The sequence below is a fragment of the Ailuropoda melanoleuca genome, chromosome 10 (genome assembly GCF_002007445.2).
Source record: "Ailuropoda melanoleuca isolate Jingjing chromosome 10, ASM200744v2, whole genome shotgun sequence".
NCBI lineage: Eukaryota > Metazoa > Chordata > Mammalia > Carnivora > Ursidae > Ailuropoda > Ailuropoda melanoleuca.
In genome coordinates, this window is record NC_048227.1 from 6,568,130 (window position 1) to 6,584,337 (window position 16,208).

Here is a 16,208-nt window from a genome sequence, read left to right on the forward strand (position 1 = left end):
CAGTCAAGGTTGAGAATGATAATAATTCTTTTTTTTTTTTAAGATTTTATTTATTTATTTGACAGAGATAGAGACAGCCAGCGAGAGAGGGAACACAAGCAGGGGGAGTGGGAGAGGAAGAAGCAGGCTCATAGCGGAAGAGCTTGATGTGGCGTTCGATCCCATAACGCCGGGATCACGCCCTGAGCCGAAGGCAGACGCTTAACCGCTGTGCCACTCAGGCGCCCCCGAGAACGATAATAATTCTAATTCTAGGGAGTGTATCCTAGTATAGGGTGCTCTGTCATTTGTACAACTTTTTGAAAGAACTGTCTGGCAATAATAATAGCTCACATTTATTGAGCTCTTATCATGTTCAGACACTAGGCTAAGTGTGTTATTAGTTCTTTTGATCCTCAGAGCAGCCCTACTGAGCAATGTGCTCTCACCCTCATTTTACAGATGTATGAACAGAGATACAGAGAAACTAAATGATGTAACTAAATTACATCGCAAATAAGTGTTTTCAATCTGTGGTTTAGCCACTACTCTACACTGTGGGCCGCCATCCTTTAAAATGCTCCTTCTAGAAAGTTATCCCAAGGAAATCATCCTGGATACACACTAGAATTTTCAGTGCATATTGTTTAAAAGTGAAAATTGAAAACAGTTTAAATACCCAGATGTACAATAGGAAATTATTAAATTACATAAATTATATGATTGAATATGAGGTAGCTATTTTATTTTATTTTTAAAGATTTATTTATTTACTTGAGAGAGAGAGAGAGAGAGTGCAGGGGCAGAGGGAGAAGCAGACTCCCCAGTGAGCAGGGAGCCCAACCTGGGACTCGATTCCAGGACCCCAGGATCATCACGCAAGCCGAAGGCAGACGCTCAACCCACTGAGCCACCCAGGCACCCCAAGGCAGCTATTTTAAATGAATAGTTGAATATATGTGTGTACATAGTTGAATTATTGGTAGGCCAAAAAAATGATAAAAAGAGTATGTACAATGTGTGTTTATATATATCTGATAAAATATACTCCAAATGCTAATAGGTATCTCCGAATGATAGACTGTGGATAACTTTTATTTTCTTCTTTTTGCATATGTATATTTCCTAATTTTTCTATAATGCTTATGTATTTTTGGTTTTTAAAATAAGTTTAAAGGACTGGAACTTCATCAAGATAAAAAGCTTTTGCAAGGCAAAGGAAATACTCAACAAAAACCACAACAGAATGGGAGAAGATATTTGCAAATGTCTTATCAGATAAAGGGCTAGTATTCAAAACCTATAAAGAACTTATCAAACACAACACCCAAAGAACAAATAATCCAATCAAGAAATGCGCAGAAGACATGACAGACATTTCTCTGAAGAAGATATCCAAATGGTCAACAGACACATGAAAAAATGCTCAACATCCCTCAGCATCAGGGAAATACAAATCAAAATCACAATGAGATACCACCTCACACCAGTCGGAATGGCTAAAATGTCACAAATTGACAGATGTTGGTGAGGGTGCGGAGAAAGGGGAACCCTCCTACACTGTCGGTAGGAATGCAAGCTGGTGCAGCCACTCTGGAAAACAGTATGGAGGTTCCTCAAAACGTTGAAAATAGAGCTACTCTATGACCCAGCAATTGCGCTACTGGGTATTTTCCCCAGAGGTACAAATATAGTGATCCAAAAGGGCACCTGCACTCCAAAGTTTATAGCAGCAATGTCCACAATAGCCAAACTATGGAAAGAGCCCAGATGCCCATTGACAGATGAGTGGATAAAGATGTGGTCCATATATACAATGGAATATTACGCAGTCATCAAAAAATGAAATCTTGCCATATGCAATTACGTGGATGGAACTAGAGGGTATTATGCTAAGCAAAATAAGTCAATTAGTGAAAGACAATTATCATATGATCTCACCAATATGTGGAATTTAAGAACCAAAACAGAGGACCATAGGGGAAGAGAGGAAAAAATAAAACAAGATGAAATCAGAGAGGGAGACAAACCATAAGAGACTTTTAATCATAGGAAACAAACTGAGGGTTGCTGGAGGGGAGGGGGGGGAAATGGAGTAACTGGGTGATGGACATTAAAGAAGGCATGTGATGTAATGAGCACTGGGTATTATGTAAGATTGATGAATCACAGACCTGTACCTCTGAAACCAATAATACATTATATGTTAATTATTTGAATTAAAATTAAACAAAAATAAAAATAAAATAAAATAAGTTTAAAGGAGCACCTGGCTGGCTCAGTTGATAGACTGTGGGACCCCTGATCTCAGGGTTGTGAGTTTGAGTCCCATGTTCGGTGAAGAGATTCTTAAAAATAAAATCTTTAAAAAAATAATATAAGTTTAAAATGTTAACTGTCTTCATCGACAAACCTCTTCCATCCCTTTGCCTTTGGGATACTGTATACTCTAGAGGCCTTACACAAAACCTATCATGCTCGCATCATCCCCTTCCCATTTTTGAAACTTTTGGGTTCTGGTCTATACTATCCCAAGCTGTCTCTGGTCCAGATGACAAGAGAATTAGATGTTACTATTTTCTTTAACCCCCAAATTCAACTTGTTTCCTTTCCCCCTTACACCTCCTATTGCCTTCATTTCTTCAAAACAAACAAACATCAAACCCTCTAGTGTTGCATGGTTGAGGAGCTAAATGTGACTACAGACTTAAAGAGAAAAGCATAGAAATAAAACCTACCCCATCCCTTCTCAAATATCTTCTTTCTTTCTTTCTTTCTTTCTTTCTTTCTTTCTTTCTTTCTTTCTTTCTTTCTCTCTTTCTTTCTTTCTATCTTTCTTTCTTTCTTTCTGTGGGGGTGGGAGGCTTCTCCTTTATCTTTTTTCTCCTTTTCCCTGAAAAGAAATAGATAACGTACCACCACCACTTCCCGCCCCCCAAACGCCATCCTTGATTCAGGTCATACTTACTGTTACTATCCAGCTGCTTACTATACATCTTGTATAACTTGCTTAACCTGCTTCTTCTGTAACTAAATTAAACATACCTACCTTATTTGTGTTACAAAGTAGTTGTGTTGATAAATATAACCGGCAAATGTTCTGAAGACATAAAATACACTTAATAAATTCCGAAAAAGGCAATTTTTTTCCTCTAATTTCTTCTTTTGCTCTCCTGCCTCTTTTGACTACCTGTTAGATTTTCTTCCTCTTCTGTTCCTTCTTCTTCCCATTTTCTCCCTCCTCACCTCTTTTCATTTATTCATTCTGCAAACAGTGATCAACAGTTGGGTCAGGCACACTGCTAGGGTTCTTTGAAGAGCTCACAGCTAACGTGGGCAACCTGGCTCGTAGACCAGTGGCTGCAGTATAATGTCTAAGTACTAGAACAGCAGAGAGGACCCTGCAACAAAATCTGGGCACAGGGAGTCTTCACAGAAGAAGTGGTGGTTTGAAGAGGGCCCTGAAGGATGAAACAGTTCACAGATAGGCAGAGGAGGGAGGGAAGAGCATCCCAGATAGAAGGGCCACATGCACAGAAAGAAACATGGGTAATTCCATAAAGGCAGAGGCAGAAGATGCAGTTAAAATGGAAGGTTACAGCCACATCAGGGATGTTTTTAAACCTGACTAGAGAGTTCGGACTTAGTAACCCAGCTCAGGGGTTCCTGGTTTTGTTTTTGTTGTGGTCTCAGGAGTGGGCTGGCAGGATTGTTGAGCGATCTCCCCACCTAGGTGGGGAGGGGTTAGCAGGTACCAGCTGTGCAGAGAGCATTAGGAAGGTCTCATGCCAAGAACTTCCTAACCCCTCACTTAACTTGCCCTTTGCTCTCTCTTCCTTCTTTTTTTCCCTTCCCTCTCCTCCATTCCTTCTCCTTCAATCTCCTCTCCCTTCTGCCCTTTACCACTCTCAGCTCTCGATGCATTTGGAGCCAGAAAGTTCAATGACAGCAATAGGAATTCTGTGAAAGTGCATTGGTGCCCACATGGTGGAGGCAAAGGGTGGTGTGGGAGGTGGTGAGCAGGGATCCCCACCAAGGCTCTTGGTCATTTGCTTAAGTGTAACACACTTGCTTGGGGGGAAATGAAATAAAGCACAAGGAAACAAAAATGAGAGCAACAGGCACAGGATTTGAGGGAGGGGGTTTTCCAACCAAGGAGGCAAGAGGAAATCCATGTCCATGCTTCTATTGTTTTAATGCAAATAAACAAAGTGGGTCTGAGGTATGGACAGTGAGAAAGTGAAGTCTCCTTCCCTCACGCCAGGGTCCTGAACAGCTTGCCAGAGTAACTCAGGGCCATGCCCTCCCACCAGCCCCAGGACCTCCCCCAGTTGTGACCAGCAGGACCAATTACAATTGGGGGCCCAGTGCAAAATGAAAACATTGGGCCCCTTGTTCAAAGATTATTACGAATTTCAAAATGGGGACCGCAGAGCATTAAACCCAGCACAGGCTCTTCTTAGCTTGGGTCTCTCTGTGACTGTACAGTTTGAGCACCCATGAAGTCAGCCCTGATGAAAGGCGATGGTAAGATGGACAGGACAGGCACAATACACAGGAACTGACTCAGGCAGTACAGGAAATGAGGCGGTTGGGTTCCCACCGTGGGGTCTGTGGACTATCTGAAGTATTTAAAATATTTAGTAGAAATGGATGTTGAAGGTATCCAATATCCAATGGATATTGGAAGTAGAAAGGAAAATTTTAATAAATTTGAAACAAAAACAAGGAGAAGGTTACATCATAAATGCATTGTTAAAAAAAGAGACTAAAAAGGGCGTCTCGGTTGTGGCCACTGCAACAAACTCCCACAGACTGGGTGGCTCGTAGACACCAGAAACTTAGCTCTGGAGCTTGAAGCCCCAGATCAGAGAGCCAGCATGGTCAGGTTCTGGTGAAAGACCTCTTTGGAGTTGAAACTGCTGACTTTAGTTTTATCCTCAAGTGATGGAAAACAGAGACCAGAAGGAAGCTCTTTCCAGTCTCTTCTTATCAGGGCACTAATCGCATTCAGAGGGCTCCACTCTTCAGGACCAAATTACCTCCCAAAGGCCCCACCTACTACCATCACACTTGGGGTTAGGATTTCAACATATGAATGGGGGTAGGGGGAGACAAACATTCCGTCCCTTAACAAAGTCATTGGTGACGAAAAGGTTAAGAATCATGAAATAAAACTAAGTCATATCTTTACATTACAATCTAGTCAACTTGGAAGGACTGACTTTCTTTCTTTCTTTTCTTTTTTCTTTTCTTTTCTTTTTTTTTTTTTTTTGAGAAAGAGAGAGACAGAGACAGAGTGTGCACACACTGTGGGCAAGAGTGGGGGGTAGCAGAGGGAGAAGCAGACCCTCAGCTAAGCAGGGAGCCAGGACTCGATCCCAGGACTCTGGGATCATGACCTGAGCTGAAGGCACATGCTTAACCGACTGAGCCACCCAGGCACCCTTGGGAGGACTTTATGAGGGAAAAGCCAAAATCAGAAAAGACTCTTCCATGTCCAACCAAGGAAAGATCTTCTTGAAGGGCCCAACACCCCCATCCCCGTCTCTGAGTTGATCTGGAACTTGGTTAGACCCCCATGCTCTAGCATATACCCCTCTGGGTTCACACTACCATCCCATCCCCATCTTAGCCCCTTCCTGGTTTCCCACCGTTACTATCTTCCAAGTATCTGCCAAGACTTGCCCAGGTCTTTCTTCTTTTTGCAATGGCTACACTGTCATTTATTTAAGGAGAGCAAAGGGTCACCAAATTTGGCTGCCTTACCTCTTGTGGGTGGTTTTATGGAAAGGGAGGTGGGGATGAAGGAGAAGGAAGGCTAGCTGGAAAAAAGATGATACTGGATTTGTGGGCCTGAATTTTATTTGATTTTGTTTTGCCAAATTTTGAGAAAATATGGCCCCAGTTTATGAACATTATCTTGGTTTGCAAGGCAAGGGCTAAATTCTAGTAACAGCCCTGACCTGAGGTTTTAGGGGCTGAATAGAGGACAAGGATGAGTTGGTATTTTCAAATACAAGTAATATAGGGCCATTACTCCACAAACCAAGAAAATGTGTTTTAACAAGTTCACAGTGATGCCAACAGGACTCCTAGCAATCAGGCCCTATGGGATCATGAGCACTAGCAGCTCTGGGAATCTACACATCTCCAACTTACTATCAGGATCCTTTAAATACAAATGCCTGCCCCAACCAGTACACACTCAGCCTCTAATAAAAGCAGGAGAGCCCCTCCTTACTCTAGCTCCCAGTCAGCTTTGTCACTTGTTGCTGACTGGCTGCCCCTGGGCCTTGGCTTTCTGGCTCAGTGTGCCACTCCTCTGAGGCCACATTTGCCCACCCTAACCTGCTGCACTCCCAGCTCTACTTCCTCGACCCGGAATGGGACTCAGGCTAGTAAGTGTTCAGGACCTTTCCAATCCCATCGCAAGTCGTTCCTGCTAACTGCCAGCAACATGTCCTTCCCCCTCATTTCTAAACAATGTCAGCTCCTAGCTCACCGTCTCTCTCTCTCCAATTTCTTACCTTTCCTAACACTCAGCAATTTGAAAATCCATATAGATGAACCTTTCAATACTATACAACTTGTCACTTCTGTGAGCCTGCTCTCCATCGATGACACTGTCATCCACCCTCCTCAGTCACTCATGCCGGGCTGACCATTTTACACCTGGGCCTCTGTCCTCAAACTCCAAATATGTCATCTCCTCTTCTCTCTCAGGCAGTGGCTGTAGTTCTCATTTCTGAAAAAATTTCACAGACTCCCCCACCCCCATCTTCTATCTAGCCATCAGAATCTGTGTCCATATAATCAGCCTGCCCATGAGTTGCCAGGGATGAACCATCTATATTTGTATCTAAAGATAATCCTTCACTAGACCCCATCCTTCCTCACCTTCACAAGGCTATTGCTCCAGAAATTCTCCTTGCTCTCTCTTACATCACCATATCCCCCCTCTTTTCTGAGTTATTCCTATCGGCAGACAGCTATGCTTTTATTCTCCCTCCCTTGACCCCACTGATGACTGAGGTTTGTTCTGATCACTGATGTAGCCGGCCCTTCTACCAGCTACTGCCCCATTTCTTTGATCCCTTTGCAGTAAAACTTACAAGTAGATGACTCTACTCAATGTCATTGATTTCTCCATTCCCATTCTCTCTTAATCTTCTTAGAAGCAGACTTTGTTCTGACCATTGCACTGAAACTGCCCTTCTTGAAATTATTAATGACCTTTATAGCACATAATCCAACAATCAATCACACAGTGAAGGTTCTCAGCACCTATCAGCGGTGTCCGCACCAGCTGGTTACTCCCTCCTCCCTGATACACGCTCTTCACTTGTTTCCCAGGACACCTCACTTTCCTGGTTTCCTTTGACTTCACTGATTGTTCCTTCTCAGACTTCTTTGCTGATTCCTCCTCTTCTCACAGCCTCTTGATGTTGACATGGCCCAAGGATCAGACCCTGATTCTCTTCTCTATTTACACTCACTCCCTTGCTGAGCTCATCCAGTCTCATGGCTTTAAGGACTATCTATCTACCAACAGCTCCCAAATTTATATTTCTAGCACAGAACTCTTCCCTGAATTCCAGATTCATATATATCTACTCAAAATCTCCACTTGCATACACAGCAGATAGATGTGGGGAAAATGAATTCTATTTCCACCACCACCAACTGCCCTCTAAATAAACTACTCTATCCTTAGCTTTTCCCATCTAAGTTGATGATAATGCCATCCTTCCAGTGGCTCAGGTCAAAAAATCATTATTGCTTTGTTTTTTTCTCACATCCTACATTCAATGCATCAGGAAATCCTATTGGTTTTACCTTCAAAATGTATTTACAATCTGACTACCTCTCAATACCTCCACGGCTACCACCCTGGTCTACGTCACTGTAATCTCTTACCTAATTGGTCTTCTTGCTTCCACATTTACCTTCCTACAGCCTTTTCTCGACATAACAGCCAGAATGATCCTTTTAATAGTGAGATCATGTTATCCCTCTGTTTAAACTCCCTGGTGACTCCCTATTTCACTCAGTATGCATTCTTAACAGGAGCAATATCATCTCCAAGGGGATGAAATTTGCTTCTTAGTGGTCAGGGGGTAAAAAAAAATCTTGGATATTACAAAGGTTTGTGGTCCTCTGAAGGCCACCGTACATAGACAAATATAAGTTTATCTATGGTATTAAAATTTTTTTAAAGATTTTATTTATTTATTTATTTGACAGAGATAGAGACAGCCAGCGAGAGAGGGAACACAAGGGGGAGCGGGAGAGGAAGAAGCAGGCTCACAGCAGAGGAGCCCGATGCGGGGCTCGAACCCACAACGTCGGGATCACGCCCTGAGCCAAAGGCAGACGTTTAACCGCTGTGCCACCCAGGCACCCCATCTATGGTATTAAAATTTTATGAGAAGGTAGCAATTAGAAAATAAAGTCTAAAGAGTCTCCTAGGGAGCATAATAATTGGGGGGGGGGAAAGGTTTACAACAACTAAGAGGAAAAACCAAATTCCTACACAGCTGTACATCATCTGGCCTCCATTACCTCCCTGAACTTTTCTCCTACTACTCTCCCCTTGATCATTCAGTTTCAACCACACTGGCTTTTTTGCTGATTCTCAAGTATATCAGTCATGCACATTCATACACACACACACTGAGACTTTGTGATAGTTACCTCTGCCATGGATACTCTCTCCCAGGTTTCCTCCAGGTTGACTCCCTCACCTCCTCCCAGTCTTTGCCTGAGTCTTCTCAACGTCTCCTCAGAGAGACTTACCATGACCACCCTATTTAATACTGTAGCATGTCCCCTCTTACCCCACACTCTGGCCCCCATTTACCTTGATGATTTTTTCCGCACTTATCATCTTATCATCGTCATCTTCCCCACTTATCATCTTCTAACACACTACTTAATTTTCCTCCTATATGTATGGCTTGTTTTCTGCTTCCATCCACTAGAGTATAAGCTCCATGAGGGTACAGATCTTTGTTCTACCCACAGCCTCTAGAACAGTGGCTGGCATAGAATCATAGCTCTCAATAATGAATGAATGAATCCTTTTCAGCCCTACAGGAAAAACTTAAATCCTAGAAGGAATTATAACTTCAGTTGAATGTGAATCTATAAATGGAAAAAAAGTATGAGGCCAGGGCTGAGGATGTGACTCATGACCACATTATTAATTCTGTCTGGGACCCCTCCTTAAGGTCATAAAAATAACTAGAAATTCAGGCATGTTAAAGCTGTATCTGGAGCCTAGCCCAGGCGGAGAGGGACTTCTTGCCTGGGCTTCACATTCACGAAAGCCTCAAGGTAGGTTTTGAACATTCCCTCTAAAGGGGGTTGGTTATATATTCAGCCAGAGACATGCCCACAAGAAAGGAAGGAGACTTTTCAGATTACGACTTAACTGGTGTCTCATTACAGCATTCTGCCTCACAGATTAACTTTATAAACATGGCAATTATTGCAGTACTGTCAAAATCATAAAGCTTTGTAATATCTCTGTGTTAAAAGCATTCATATGTTAAATCATGCCACAATTTTAGAACCCTATTTTTGCTTCTCTTTGGTTTTTCACATACTCTTAAGTTTGAGAAATGAAATGGCCTGAGCTTTGAGAGAGCCTGCTTATGTTAGATGGGCTTTGTCACCTCTTGGCCACAGAGAACCAAGGAAGTGGACTCTCCAACATTATATGGGCTCCCAGCACTCACAGGCTGCCAGGCCCCAGACACTCAAATGCCTCCTCCCCTTCTGGCTCACCAGTGCTTCCCCCAAGATATGTACTTACAAAGCACATTCTTTCCCCTTTGCTCAGTTATCCCATAATAACTGAGGGTGGACGCAGGGGAAAACCAGTGGGAAAGATTACCCACAACTGCAGGCCCAGGTATGAATGCTGCCACAGAGACCATCACAGCAAAGGGGCACCCACCTTCTTTGGGTTTTGCGGCTGTGATGGTTCACTTTATGTGTCAACTTGGCTAGGCTAGGGGACCCAGTGGTTTGGTCAAACAAGTCTAAATTATATATAACCTATCAACAGACTTCCCAACACCCACTCTGCCTTTCCTGGCTCTTAACCCTGACACATCCATTCAGCCAGCACTTTTTGAAGACTGTGGGGGTGATAGTCATTATCTTTGGGAATAAAATGTTAAAAACATCTCAGCCCTAACCTCTGTGCTGCTCAGCTTGTAAGTGAGCTAGGCGGACAAAGAGTAGCAGTGAAGTGCAGGAAGTTCCACACTAGAGATACGAGCCCCGTCGATCCTGGTGGGACAAAGTGTGTATGTTGGAAGGGATCAAGTTGGGAGAAAATAAAGGAGTGTGTAGTTTCCAGACACTTCCCAAAGTCCCAACCTCCAAATATCATCAAAGTAGGGATCAGGGTCAATATATGAATTTGGGGGTGGGGGCACACAAGCATTCAGATTATAGCAATTATCAATACTTTGAAACCGTTTGTATCTCTTTCTATCCCATCCCCCTCTCAATCCCAGAAATAACCATTATCCCAATTTTTAAAAATCATTCCCTTGATCTTTATCATTTTGAGGTAGATAGGTAGATAGATTAGATAATATCTCCTATTCCAAGAAGAGTGTCTGGTACACAGAAGGTGCTCAATAAACACTGGTTGAATGAGAAACTTTGCCCTCTACATGAGTAGTATGATTTGTGAAAATGAAGCAATTCTGATGATGGCTGATGAGCATTGTCCTGTGAAGGGCTCCTCTGTGTCAAAGTAAAAACAAGGAATTTCTGAAGTAAAATTAAATGTAGCTTTAAAAAGTAATAATAACTGTAGTTGGCTGATGGAGCAATGGGAAAAGCATCAGACTCAGTGCCAGCAAAATTAGACTGGAATCTGGTTCTGCCCCTTGCCAGCTAGTGTGCCTGTGAGCAGGGCTCAACCTCTCTCAAATTTGCACCCCCTTATCTGCAAAATGGGGAAACAATTAGAGCGTGGTTAATGAGAGGGATAGGTAAATGTATGGATAAAAATGCTCTGAAGAGTAAGTTAAAATGATGCTACGAAGTGTCATCAATATTTAAGGCCAAGGAGAGCCTTTGCAAATTAGGCATCTCCACATAACTTTGTCTCCACATCCTCCTCCCAATTTAAATCTTATGTTATAAACGTACCTTATTTTGGGGTGTCTGGGTGGTTCAGTTGGTTAGGTGTCTGATTGTTGATTTTGGCTCAGGTCGTTATCTCCGGCTAGTGGGATTGAGCCCCGTGTTGGGCTCTGTGCTGAGTGTGGAGCCTGCTTGGGATTCTCTCTCTCCCTCTGCCCCTCCTCCCCCATTCATGTGTGCGCACTCTCTCTCTAAAAATAAAATAAATAAGCAAATAAACATACTTCATTAAAAAAAGACATCCATCTTCTCTAATGAACTTTATCCTCAAGCAACAGTACATAGTTTTATTTTATTGAGATATAATTCACATATAGTAACATTCACCGTTTTAAAGTGTTCAATTGAGTGGTTTTACTACAGCCTGTGTAACCGTCATCACTCTATCATCCCAGAACATTTTCATCACCAACTAGCAGTTGCTCCCCATTTCTCCCTCCCCTCGCCCCTGGCAACCACTGATCTGCTTCTTGTTTCTATGGATTTGCCTATACATCTCACCTAAAGAGACTCATACTCTGTGCGGCCTTGGGTATCTGATGGCTTTCACTTAGCGTCATGTGTTCAAGGTTTATCCATGTTGTAGGACTTATCAATACTTCATTCCTCTTTACAGCCAGAAGAGAGTCCGTTGTGTGGATATACCACGTTTTATTTACCTGTTGCTGAGTTTATGGATATTTGGGTGGTTTCCAGCGTTGGGCTATTATGACTAACGCTGCAGTGAACATTTGTGTGCAAGTGTTTTGCGTGGACATGTTTCCAGATCTCTCAGGAGTCCATCCAGGAGTGGAGCTGCTCATTGAGTAACTCTAGCTGAACTTTTCCAGGAACCGCTGATGGGTTTTCCACAGCAGCTGCACCACTTCACAGCCCCATCAGCATTGCACGCGGACGCCAATTTCGCCACACCTTCACCAACAAGGACTAATTATTTCTAGAATCACCCTTCATTTTACCTCACCAACACTTTCTCAGTCACATTGGTATTGCGGGTCTGGAAACTATTTAAAACAAAAGTTTTCGAGGTGACACTCGGGTATTAAAACAATGACTTCAGAGTACTGTTTCTAAGTTTTCCTGGCAGGGAATATTCAGCTTGGCGGCTGCCTCGCCCGAGGTGGGGAGGAGGCGGGGGACTAGACTCACCGTCACATCGTTCCTCACAGAATCCCGGGAGGAAAAGCCGCTTTGGGAACAAATCCCTGTCTTAAAGGGAGAGTGTCCTGGAATAGGGATAAGAGTAGCATCTGACTAGCTCTTCACGTGCTTTCCTGTCATTTCACTACGCTCTCACCCATAGTCACACCTGTGAGCAGTTTCGCCCAAGGGGAATGTCGACCCTTCAGGGCGCAGGCGCACATCCTCAGCCAGGCTTCCTCCCTCGGGCCCCGCCCCTCCAGGCCCCTCCCTACGCCGACATGCCCCCTCCCCGCGAGCTCTGGGGCTGAGGGGCGGGGAGAGGGCTGTGACGGAAGGCCTGCCACCAATCCGCTTGCGTCTTCGGGAAGCGGCGCTCCGCACTGGCAGATTAAGGCTGATGATGTACTCATGTTCCAATCAGCACTTTGGGGGCGGGGCTAAAGTCCAGGGGCGCAAGTCTGGAGGGGACCGCCTTGTGGAAGCACGTGACCTGGTACTGGAGCCGGAAGCTACCTATCTGATAGGGAGCGCTCCCAGCACCTAAAGCTGCGATGGTGAGTGAGGACGCATGCGCGGGAGTACGCGCTAGGGGTTCTGCATCCTTGTTCCCCAATCTTTTTGGTTCCCCCCACTTGGGCCTGTACTCCGCCCTTACCTCCTATCCACCCCGGGAAGCAGAAAGAATGGAGATGGGAGGGAAGGGGACGTAGAGGGCTGAAGAGGGATCTGTGCGAGGATGTATGGGCGCTGGGGAGTAGTCTGCGGGGGTGGGGCGGGCCACCGGGGGTATTGGAGATGGGGTGGGGTGGGGGAAGGGAACAGTGGAGCTCCGGAGGCCAGCGGAGCCCAGGGTCAGAGGGTGAAGAAGATGGCAAGCTCAGCAAGATCAGTGTTGAGGGCTTTGTAGAGGAAAGAGGGTATGGAAGGGCTAGCTGGGGAAAGAGAACGTTTGGGGGGGTCTTGTCAAGGGAGACTTGGGTTTGCAAGTGAAGGGCATCTAGAGACATCCTGGCATGCTTTTCACTAGTTGCATCTTTACCCACTAGACTTCTGCACTGACCCAGGGGCTGGAGCGAATCCCAGACCAGCTGGGCTACCTGGTGCTGAGTGAAGGCGCAGTGCTGGCGGTGCGTTCTGGGCAAGGGAGGGGGTCCACCAAGGACGCATAGCCCCGTGATCCCTTTTAACATCGCCTAAAGTTTAGCCTAAGTTGTCTCTATTCTAACTAGGTCTTAGCTATCATGCTTGGCAGATAGTAAGCTTTCAGTAACTAATCAAATAAATCTCTGGAATCATAGTCTGGTAATTTTTGAGGTAAAAAAGGTTTAATGACTTTAACAATGTCAGACAACTAGTTACAGGTTTGTTGATAACTGACATTATCCCGGTTTTCTCGAATATGTCTTTATTTGGCATTCATTTAAGAGGCTTTGTATTTTGTTTCATGGTACAATATAGTGTTAAGCTCTCTAGAAGTTTTTAATGGAGCTGGAGAAAAAGCTTAAGGATAAAAGTTGAAAGCAATGGAAGTGGTAAAGACTAGTGAAGGAGACCAGAAAATGAAGGATTCGACCCTTGTGTTGTAACTTACATCATGACAAGGAGACTCTTGGAGGAGCTAAGAATTCAGCTGGGCTTAAAGGATGGATGGTTGTGAACAGGCAGAAAAGGAGAGTATTCAGGGTTGGAGTGGTGGGTTTGTGTTGAAAAGATTTGGAAAGGTTTGGAAAAGGATATGGTCAGGAAAGATCTCACTGTGGAGGACTTTCAAGGCTGGGATGACACATTTGGGTTAATCTTGAGGGTAAGAGGAGCTTTGAAGGGTTTCAGACAGAAATGTGAGCTAAGGAAATAGCTGAGCAAGATTATTCTATTAAGTGTGAAGATAGGCCAGAAGGGGTGGGATTCACAAGGCGGGGGCTGCTGCGAAAATCTAGGTATGAGACAGGTCTGGTGGCAGTGAGGAGTAAGGAGAGAAGAAATTTTAAAGAATCAATATATCTTGGTAATGACTAGAGATAGGTAATAGAGGAGACACTTCTCCATCTAGTAAGACTTTGAACCCAAGCCTAGAATGATGGTGCCTTAACAAACAGGAAATTAAGAAAGGAAGTGGATTGGGGAGGGGGTGAGGTAAGGACAATTTTGATGACTTGACTTTAGACAGTTTGATATAGAATGACAGCAGTTAGTATATATCGCCAGGAGCTGTTTTGAGCACCTCACCAATATCTGTGTAGTCCTCACAACGAGCCCATGGATAGGACTTGTCCCAATTTACAGATGAGAAAACAGAGGTACAGAATGTCCAAGAGAGCAAAGGGCACTGAATATGACCTAGGTGGGAGGCCCATGTTGAGGAGGTTGGGAGAGGAAATTGAGACAGTCACCAGAAAAGAGGAAGCCAGGCCACAGTCACATCATTACCCAAAGGCTGGGTAGTAGGGAGGGGCTCAAGGACAAAGAGGATATTCGTTTATGTTTCGGATTCTGCAGACAGGGCAAAAAATAGGTAGACTGAGAAAAAGAGGGGGCCTTGAAGCTGTCAGTGGTGGGTGGGCACAGATGTTTGAGAATGGTTTTATCAATAAGTGGGGAGAGGGGGAGAAATCAAGTTTCAGCAATTAGGAAAGAATGGTCAGTAAAGAAACGAACGAGCGTCACTGCTCACTGGGGGAAGCCCCATATTATAAGGATGAAAAACAAGATGGTATCAAGAGGGGCAACAATATCATAGAGTTTCAGGCTTGTTTTTCCAAAAATGGGGGTGACCTTAGGGGTACTGGAAAGTTGAAGGGAGAGGTTACAAATGCTAGAGCCAAAGTGACTTCCTAGAATTCTTTCCCAATTCTGTTCCCTTATTTCTGCCATCCTTCCTCCTCCCTCTGCATGCAGTCATCTGGGGATCTAGAGAATGACGAGCAGGCAGCCAGTGCCATCTCTGAGCTGGTCAGCACGGCCTGTGGCTTCCGGCTGCACCACAGCACGAATATACCCTTCAAGCGCCTGTCGGGTGAGCCTCAGCCCCTGCCCCCCTGGTGGTGGTGGTGGTGGGAGGGGGTGGGGGTTGCCCCCAGAGGCTTCTCTTCTCAGGGAAACAAAACAAAACAAAACACCTGTCTCCTGCCAACCTCCCACCATCTCCCCCTGGGGTCCCTGGTCCCTTTAGGATTCACCCCTGCATCAGAACTATGAGAAAGCAAGAGAAGGAAGGAGACATAGTGGAGCCCTCTTACCTTCAAATCTCTGAGCCTTGAACTATCGAATGCCTTTGGCTTTTGACCCCACCAGTTTGTGTGACCCTATAGAGGCCGTTGTACCCCCACTAACTCTGTGCTCCCTTCCCCCTCCTGGGCGGGGGAAGGTGTGTCTCCTCTCCAGTGGTCTTTGGAGAACACACGCTGCTGGTCACCGTGTCAGGACAGAGGGTATTTGTGGTGAAGAGGCAGAACCGAGGCCGGGAGCCTGTTGACGTCTGAGCCTGCCAGAGGGCAAGGGGCAGAGGTGGATTGGGTCCATCGGCCTCTGTAATGAGGAAGACGCAAACCTCCTCCACCTCTTTCTTGGCTTGCTGCTAGAACTAAGGCTTTCTGCTCACCCACTTCCCCACTCCTACCTGGAAGGGCAGAGGCTTGGGGACTTTGCACTGTGTCAAGGAGAGTGAGGGCAAGGTGATCTCCCTCTTCCCTCCCTCCTAATAAACATGAATCTGATGTTCCCAGGCCCAGGGATGTGTGTATGAGAGGGCGTGACGGGGGTGGGGGGATACACCCCAAGTCTGTCTTCTGTCTTCTAGGGAGACAGTCACAGTCATGTATGTGGGCCCAGAGGGGTGGGGCAAGGCACCTGGGCATATAAAACTGGCAATCAGAGGATGATATTGTAGGAAGGGAGCTGTGGGGAGCTACTTGGTG

The 16,208-nt window shown here is 44.9% G+C and overlaps 1 protein-coding gene and 1 long non-coding RNA gene across 3 annotated transcripts in view; both read left to right on the forward strand.

The window, feature by feature from the left end:
- Positions 1 to 1,208, forward strand: part of LOC117804128 — a 55,952-nt gene extending 54,744 nt beyond the window's left edge. The window contains exon 5 of the long non-coding RNA XR_004628361.1: positions 1,150 to 1,208. This is a non-coding gene — a long non-coding RNA (uncharacterized LOC117804128). The remainder of the gene's footprint in view (positions 1 to 1,149) is intronic.
- Positions 1,209 to 12,725: 11,517 nt separating this feature from the next.
- LAMTOR4 (late endosomal/lysosomal adaptor, MAPK and MTOR activator 4) lies at positions 12,726 to 16,015 on the forward strand. Of its 2 annotated transcripts, XM_011234852.3 has the most exons (4): positions 12,726 to 12,848; positions 13,341 to 13,421; positions 15,190 to 15,307; positions 15,676 to 16,015. In XM_011234852.3, exons 1-4 carry the CDS (start codon positions 12,846 to 12,848, stop codon positions 15,771 to 15,773), a joined length of 300 nt encoding a protein of 99 aa, XP_011233154.1. In that variant the 5' UTR covers positions 12,726 to 12,845; the 3' UTR covers positions 15,774 to 16,015. The 2 variants fall into 2 exon arrangements, with proteins under 2 accessions (XP_011233154.1, XP_019663573.1); XM_019808014.2 differs by lacking the exon at positions 13,341 to 13,421.
- Positions 16,016 to 16,208: the final 193 nt, after the last annotated feature.

What these genes read in the sequence shown, in the direction of transcription:
- LAMTOR4 (XM_011234852.3), top strand. An exon ending in GTGAAGGCGCAGTGCTGGCG is followed by an intron (nt 13,422 to 15,189) that starts GTGCGTTCTGGG and finishes CTCTGCATGCAG; the next exon opens with TCATCTGGGGATCTAGAGAA. An exon ending in ACCCTTCAAGCGCCTGTCGG is followed by an intron (nt 15,308 to 15,675) that starts GTGAGCCTCAGC and finishes TCTCCTCTCCAG; the next exon opens with TGGTCTTTGGAGAACACACG.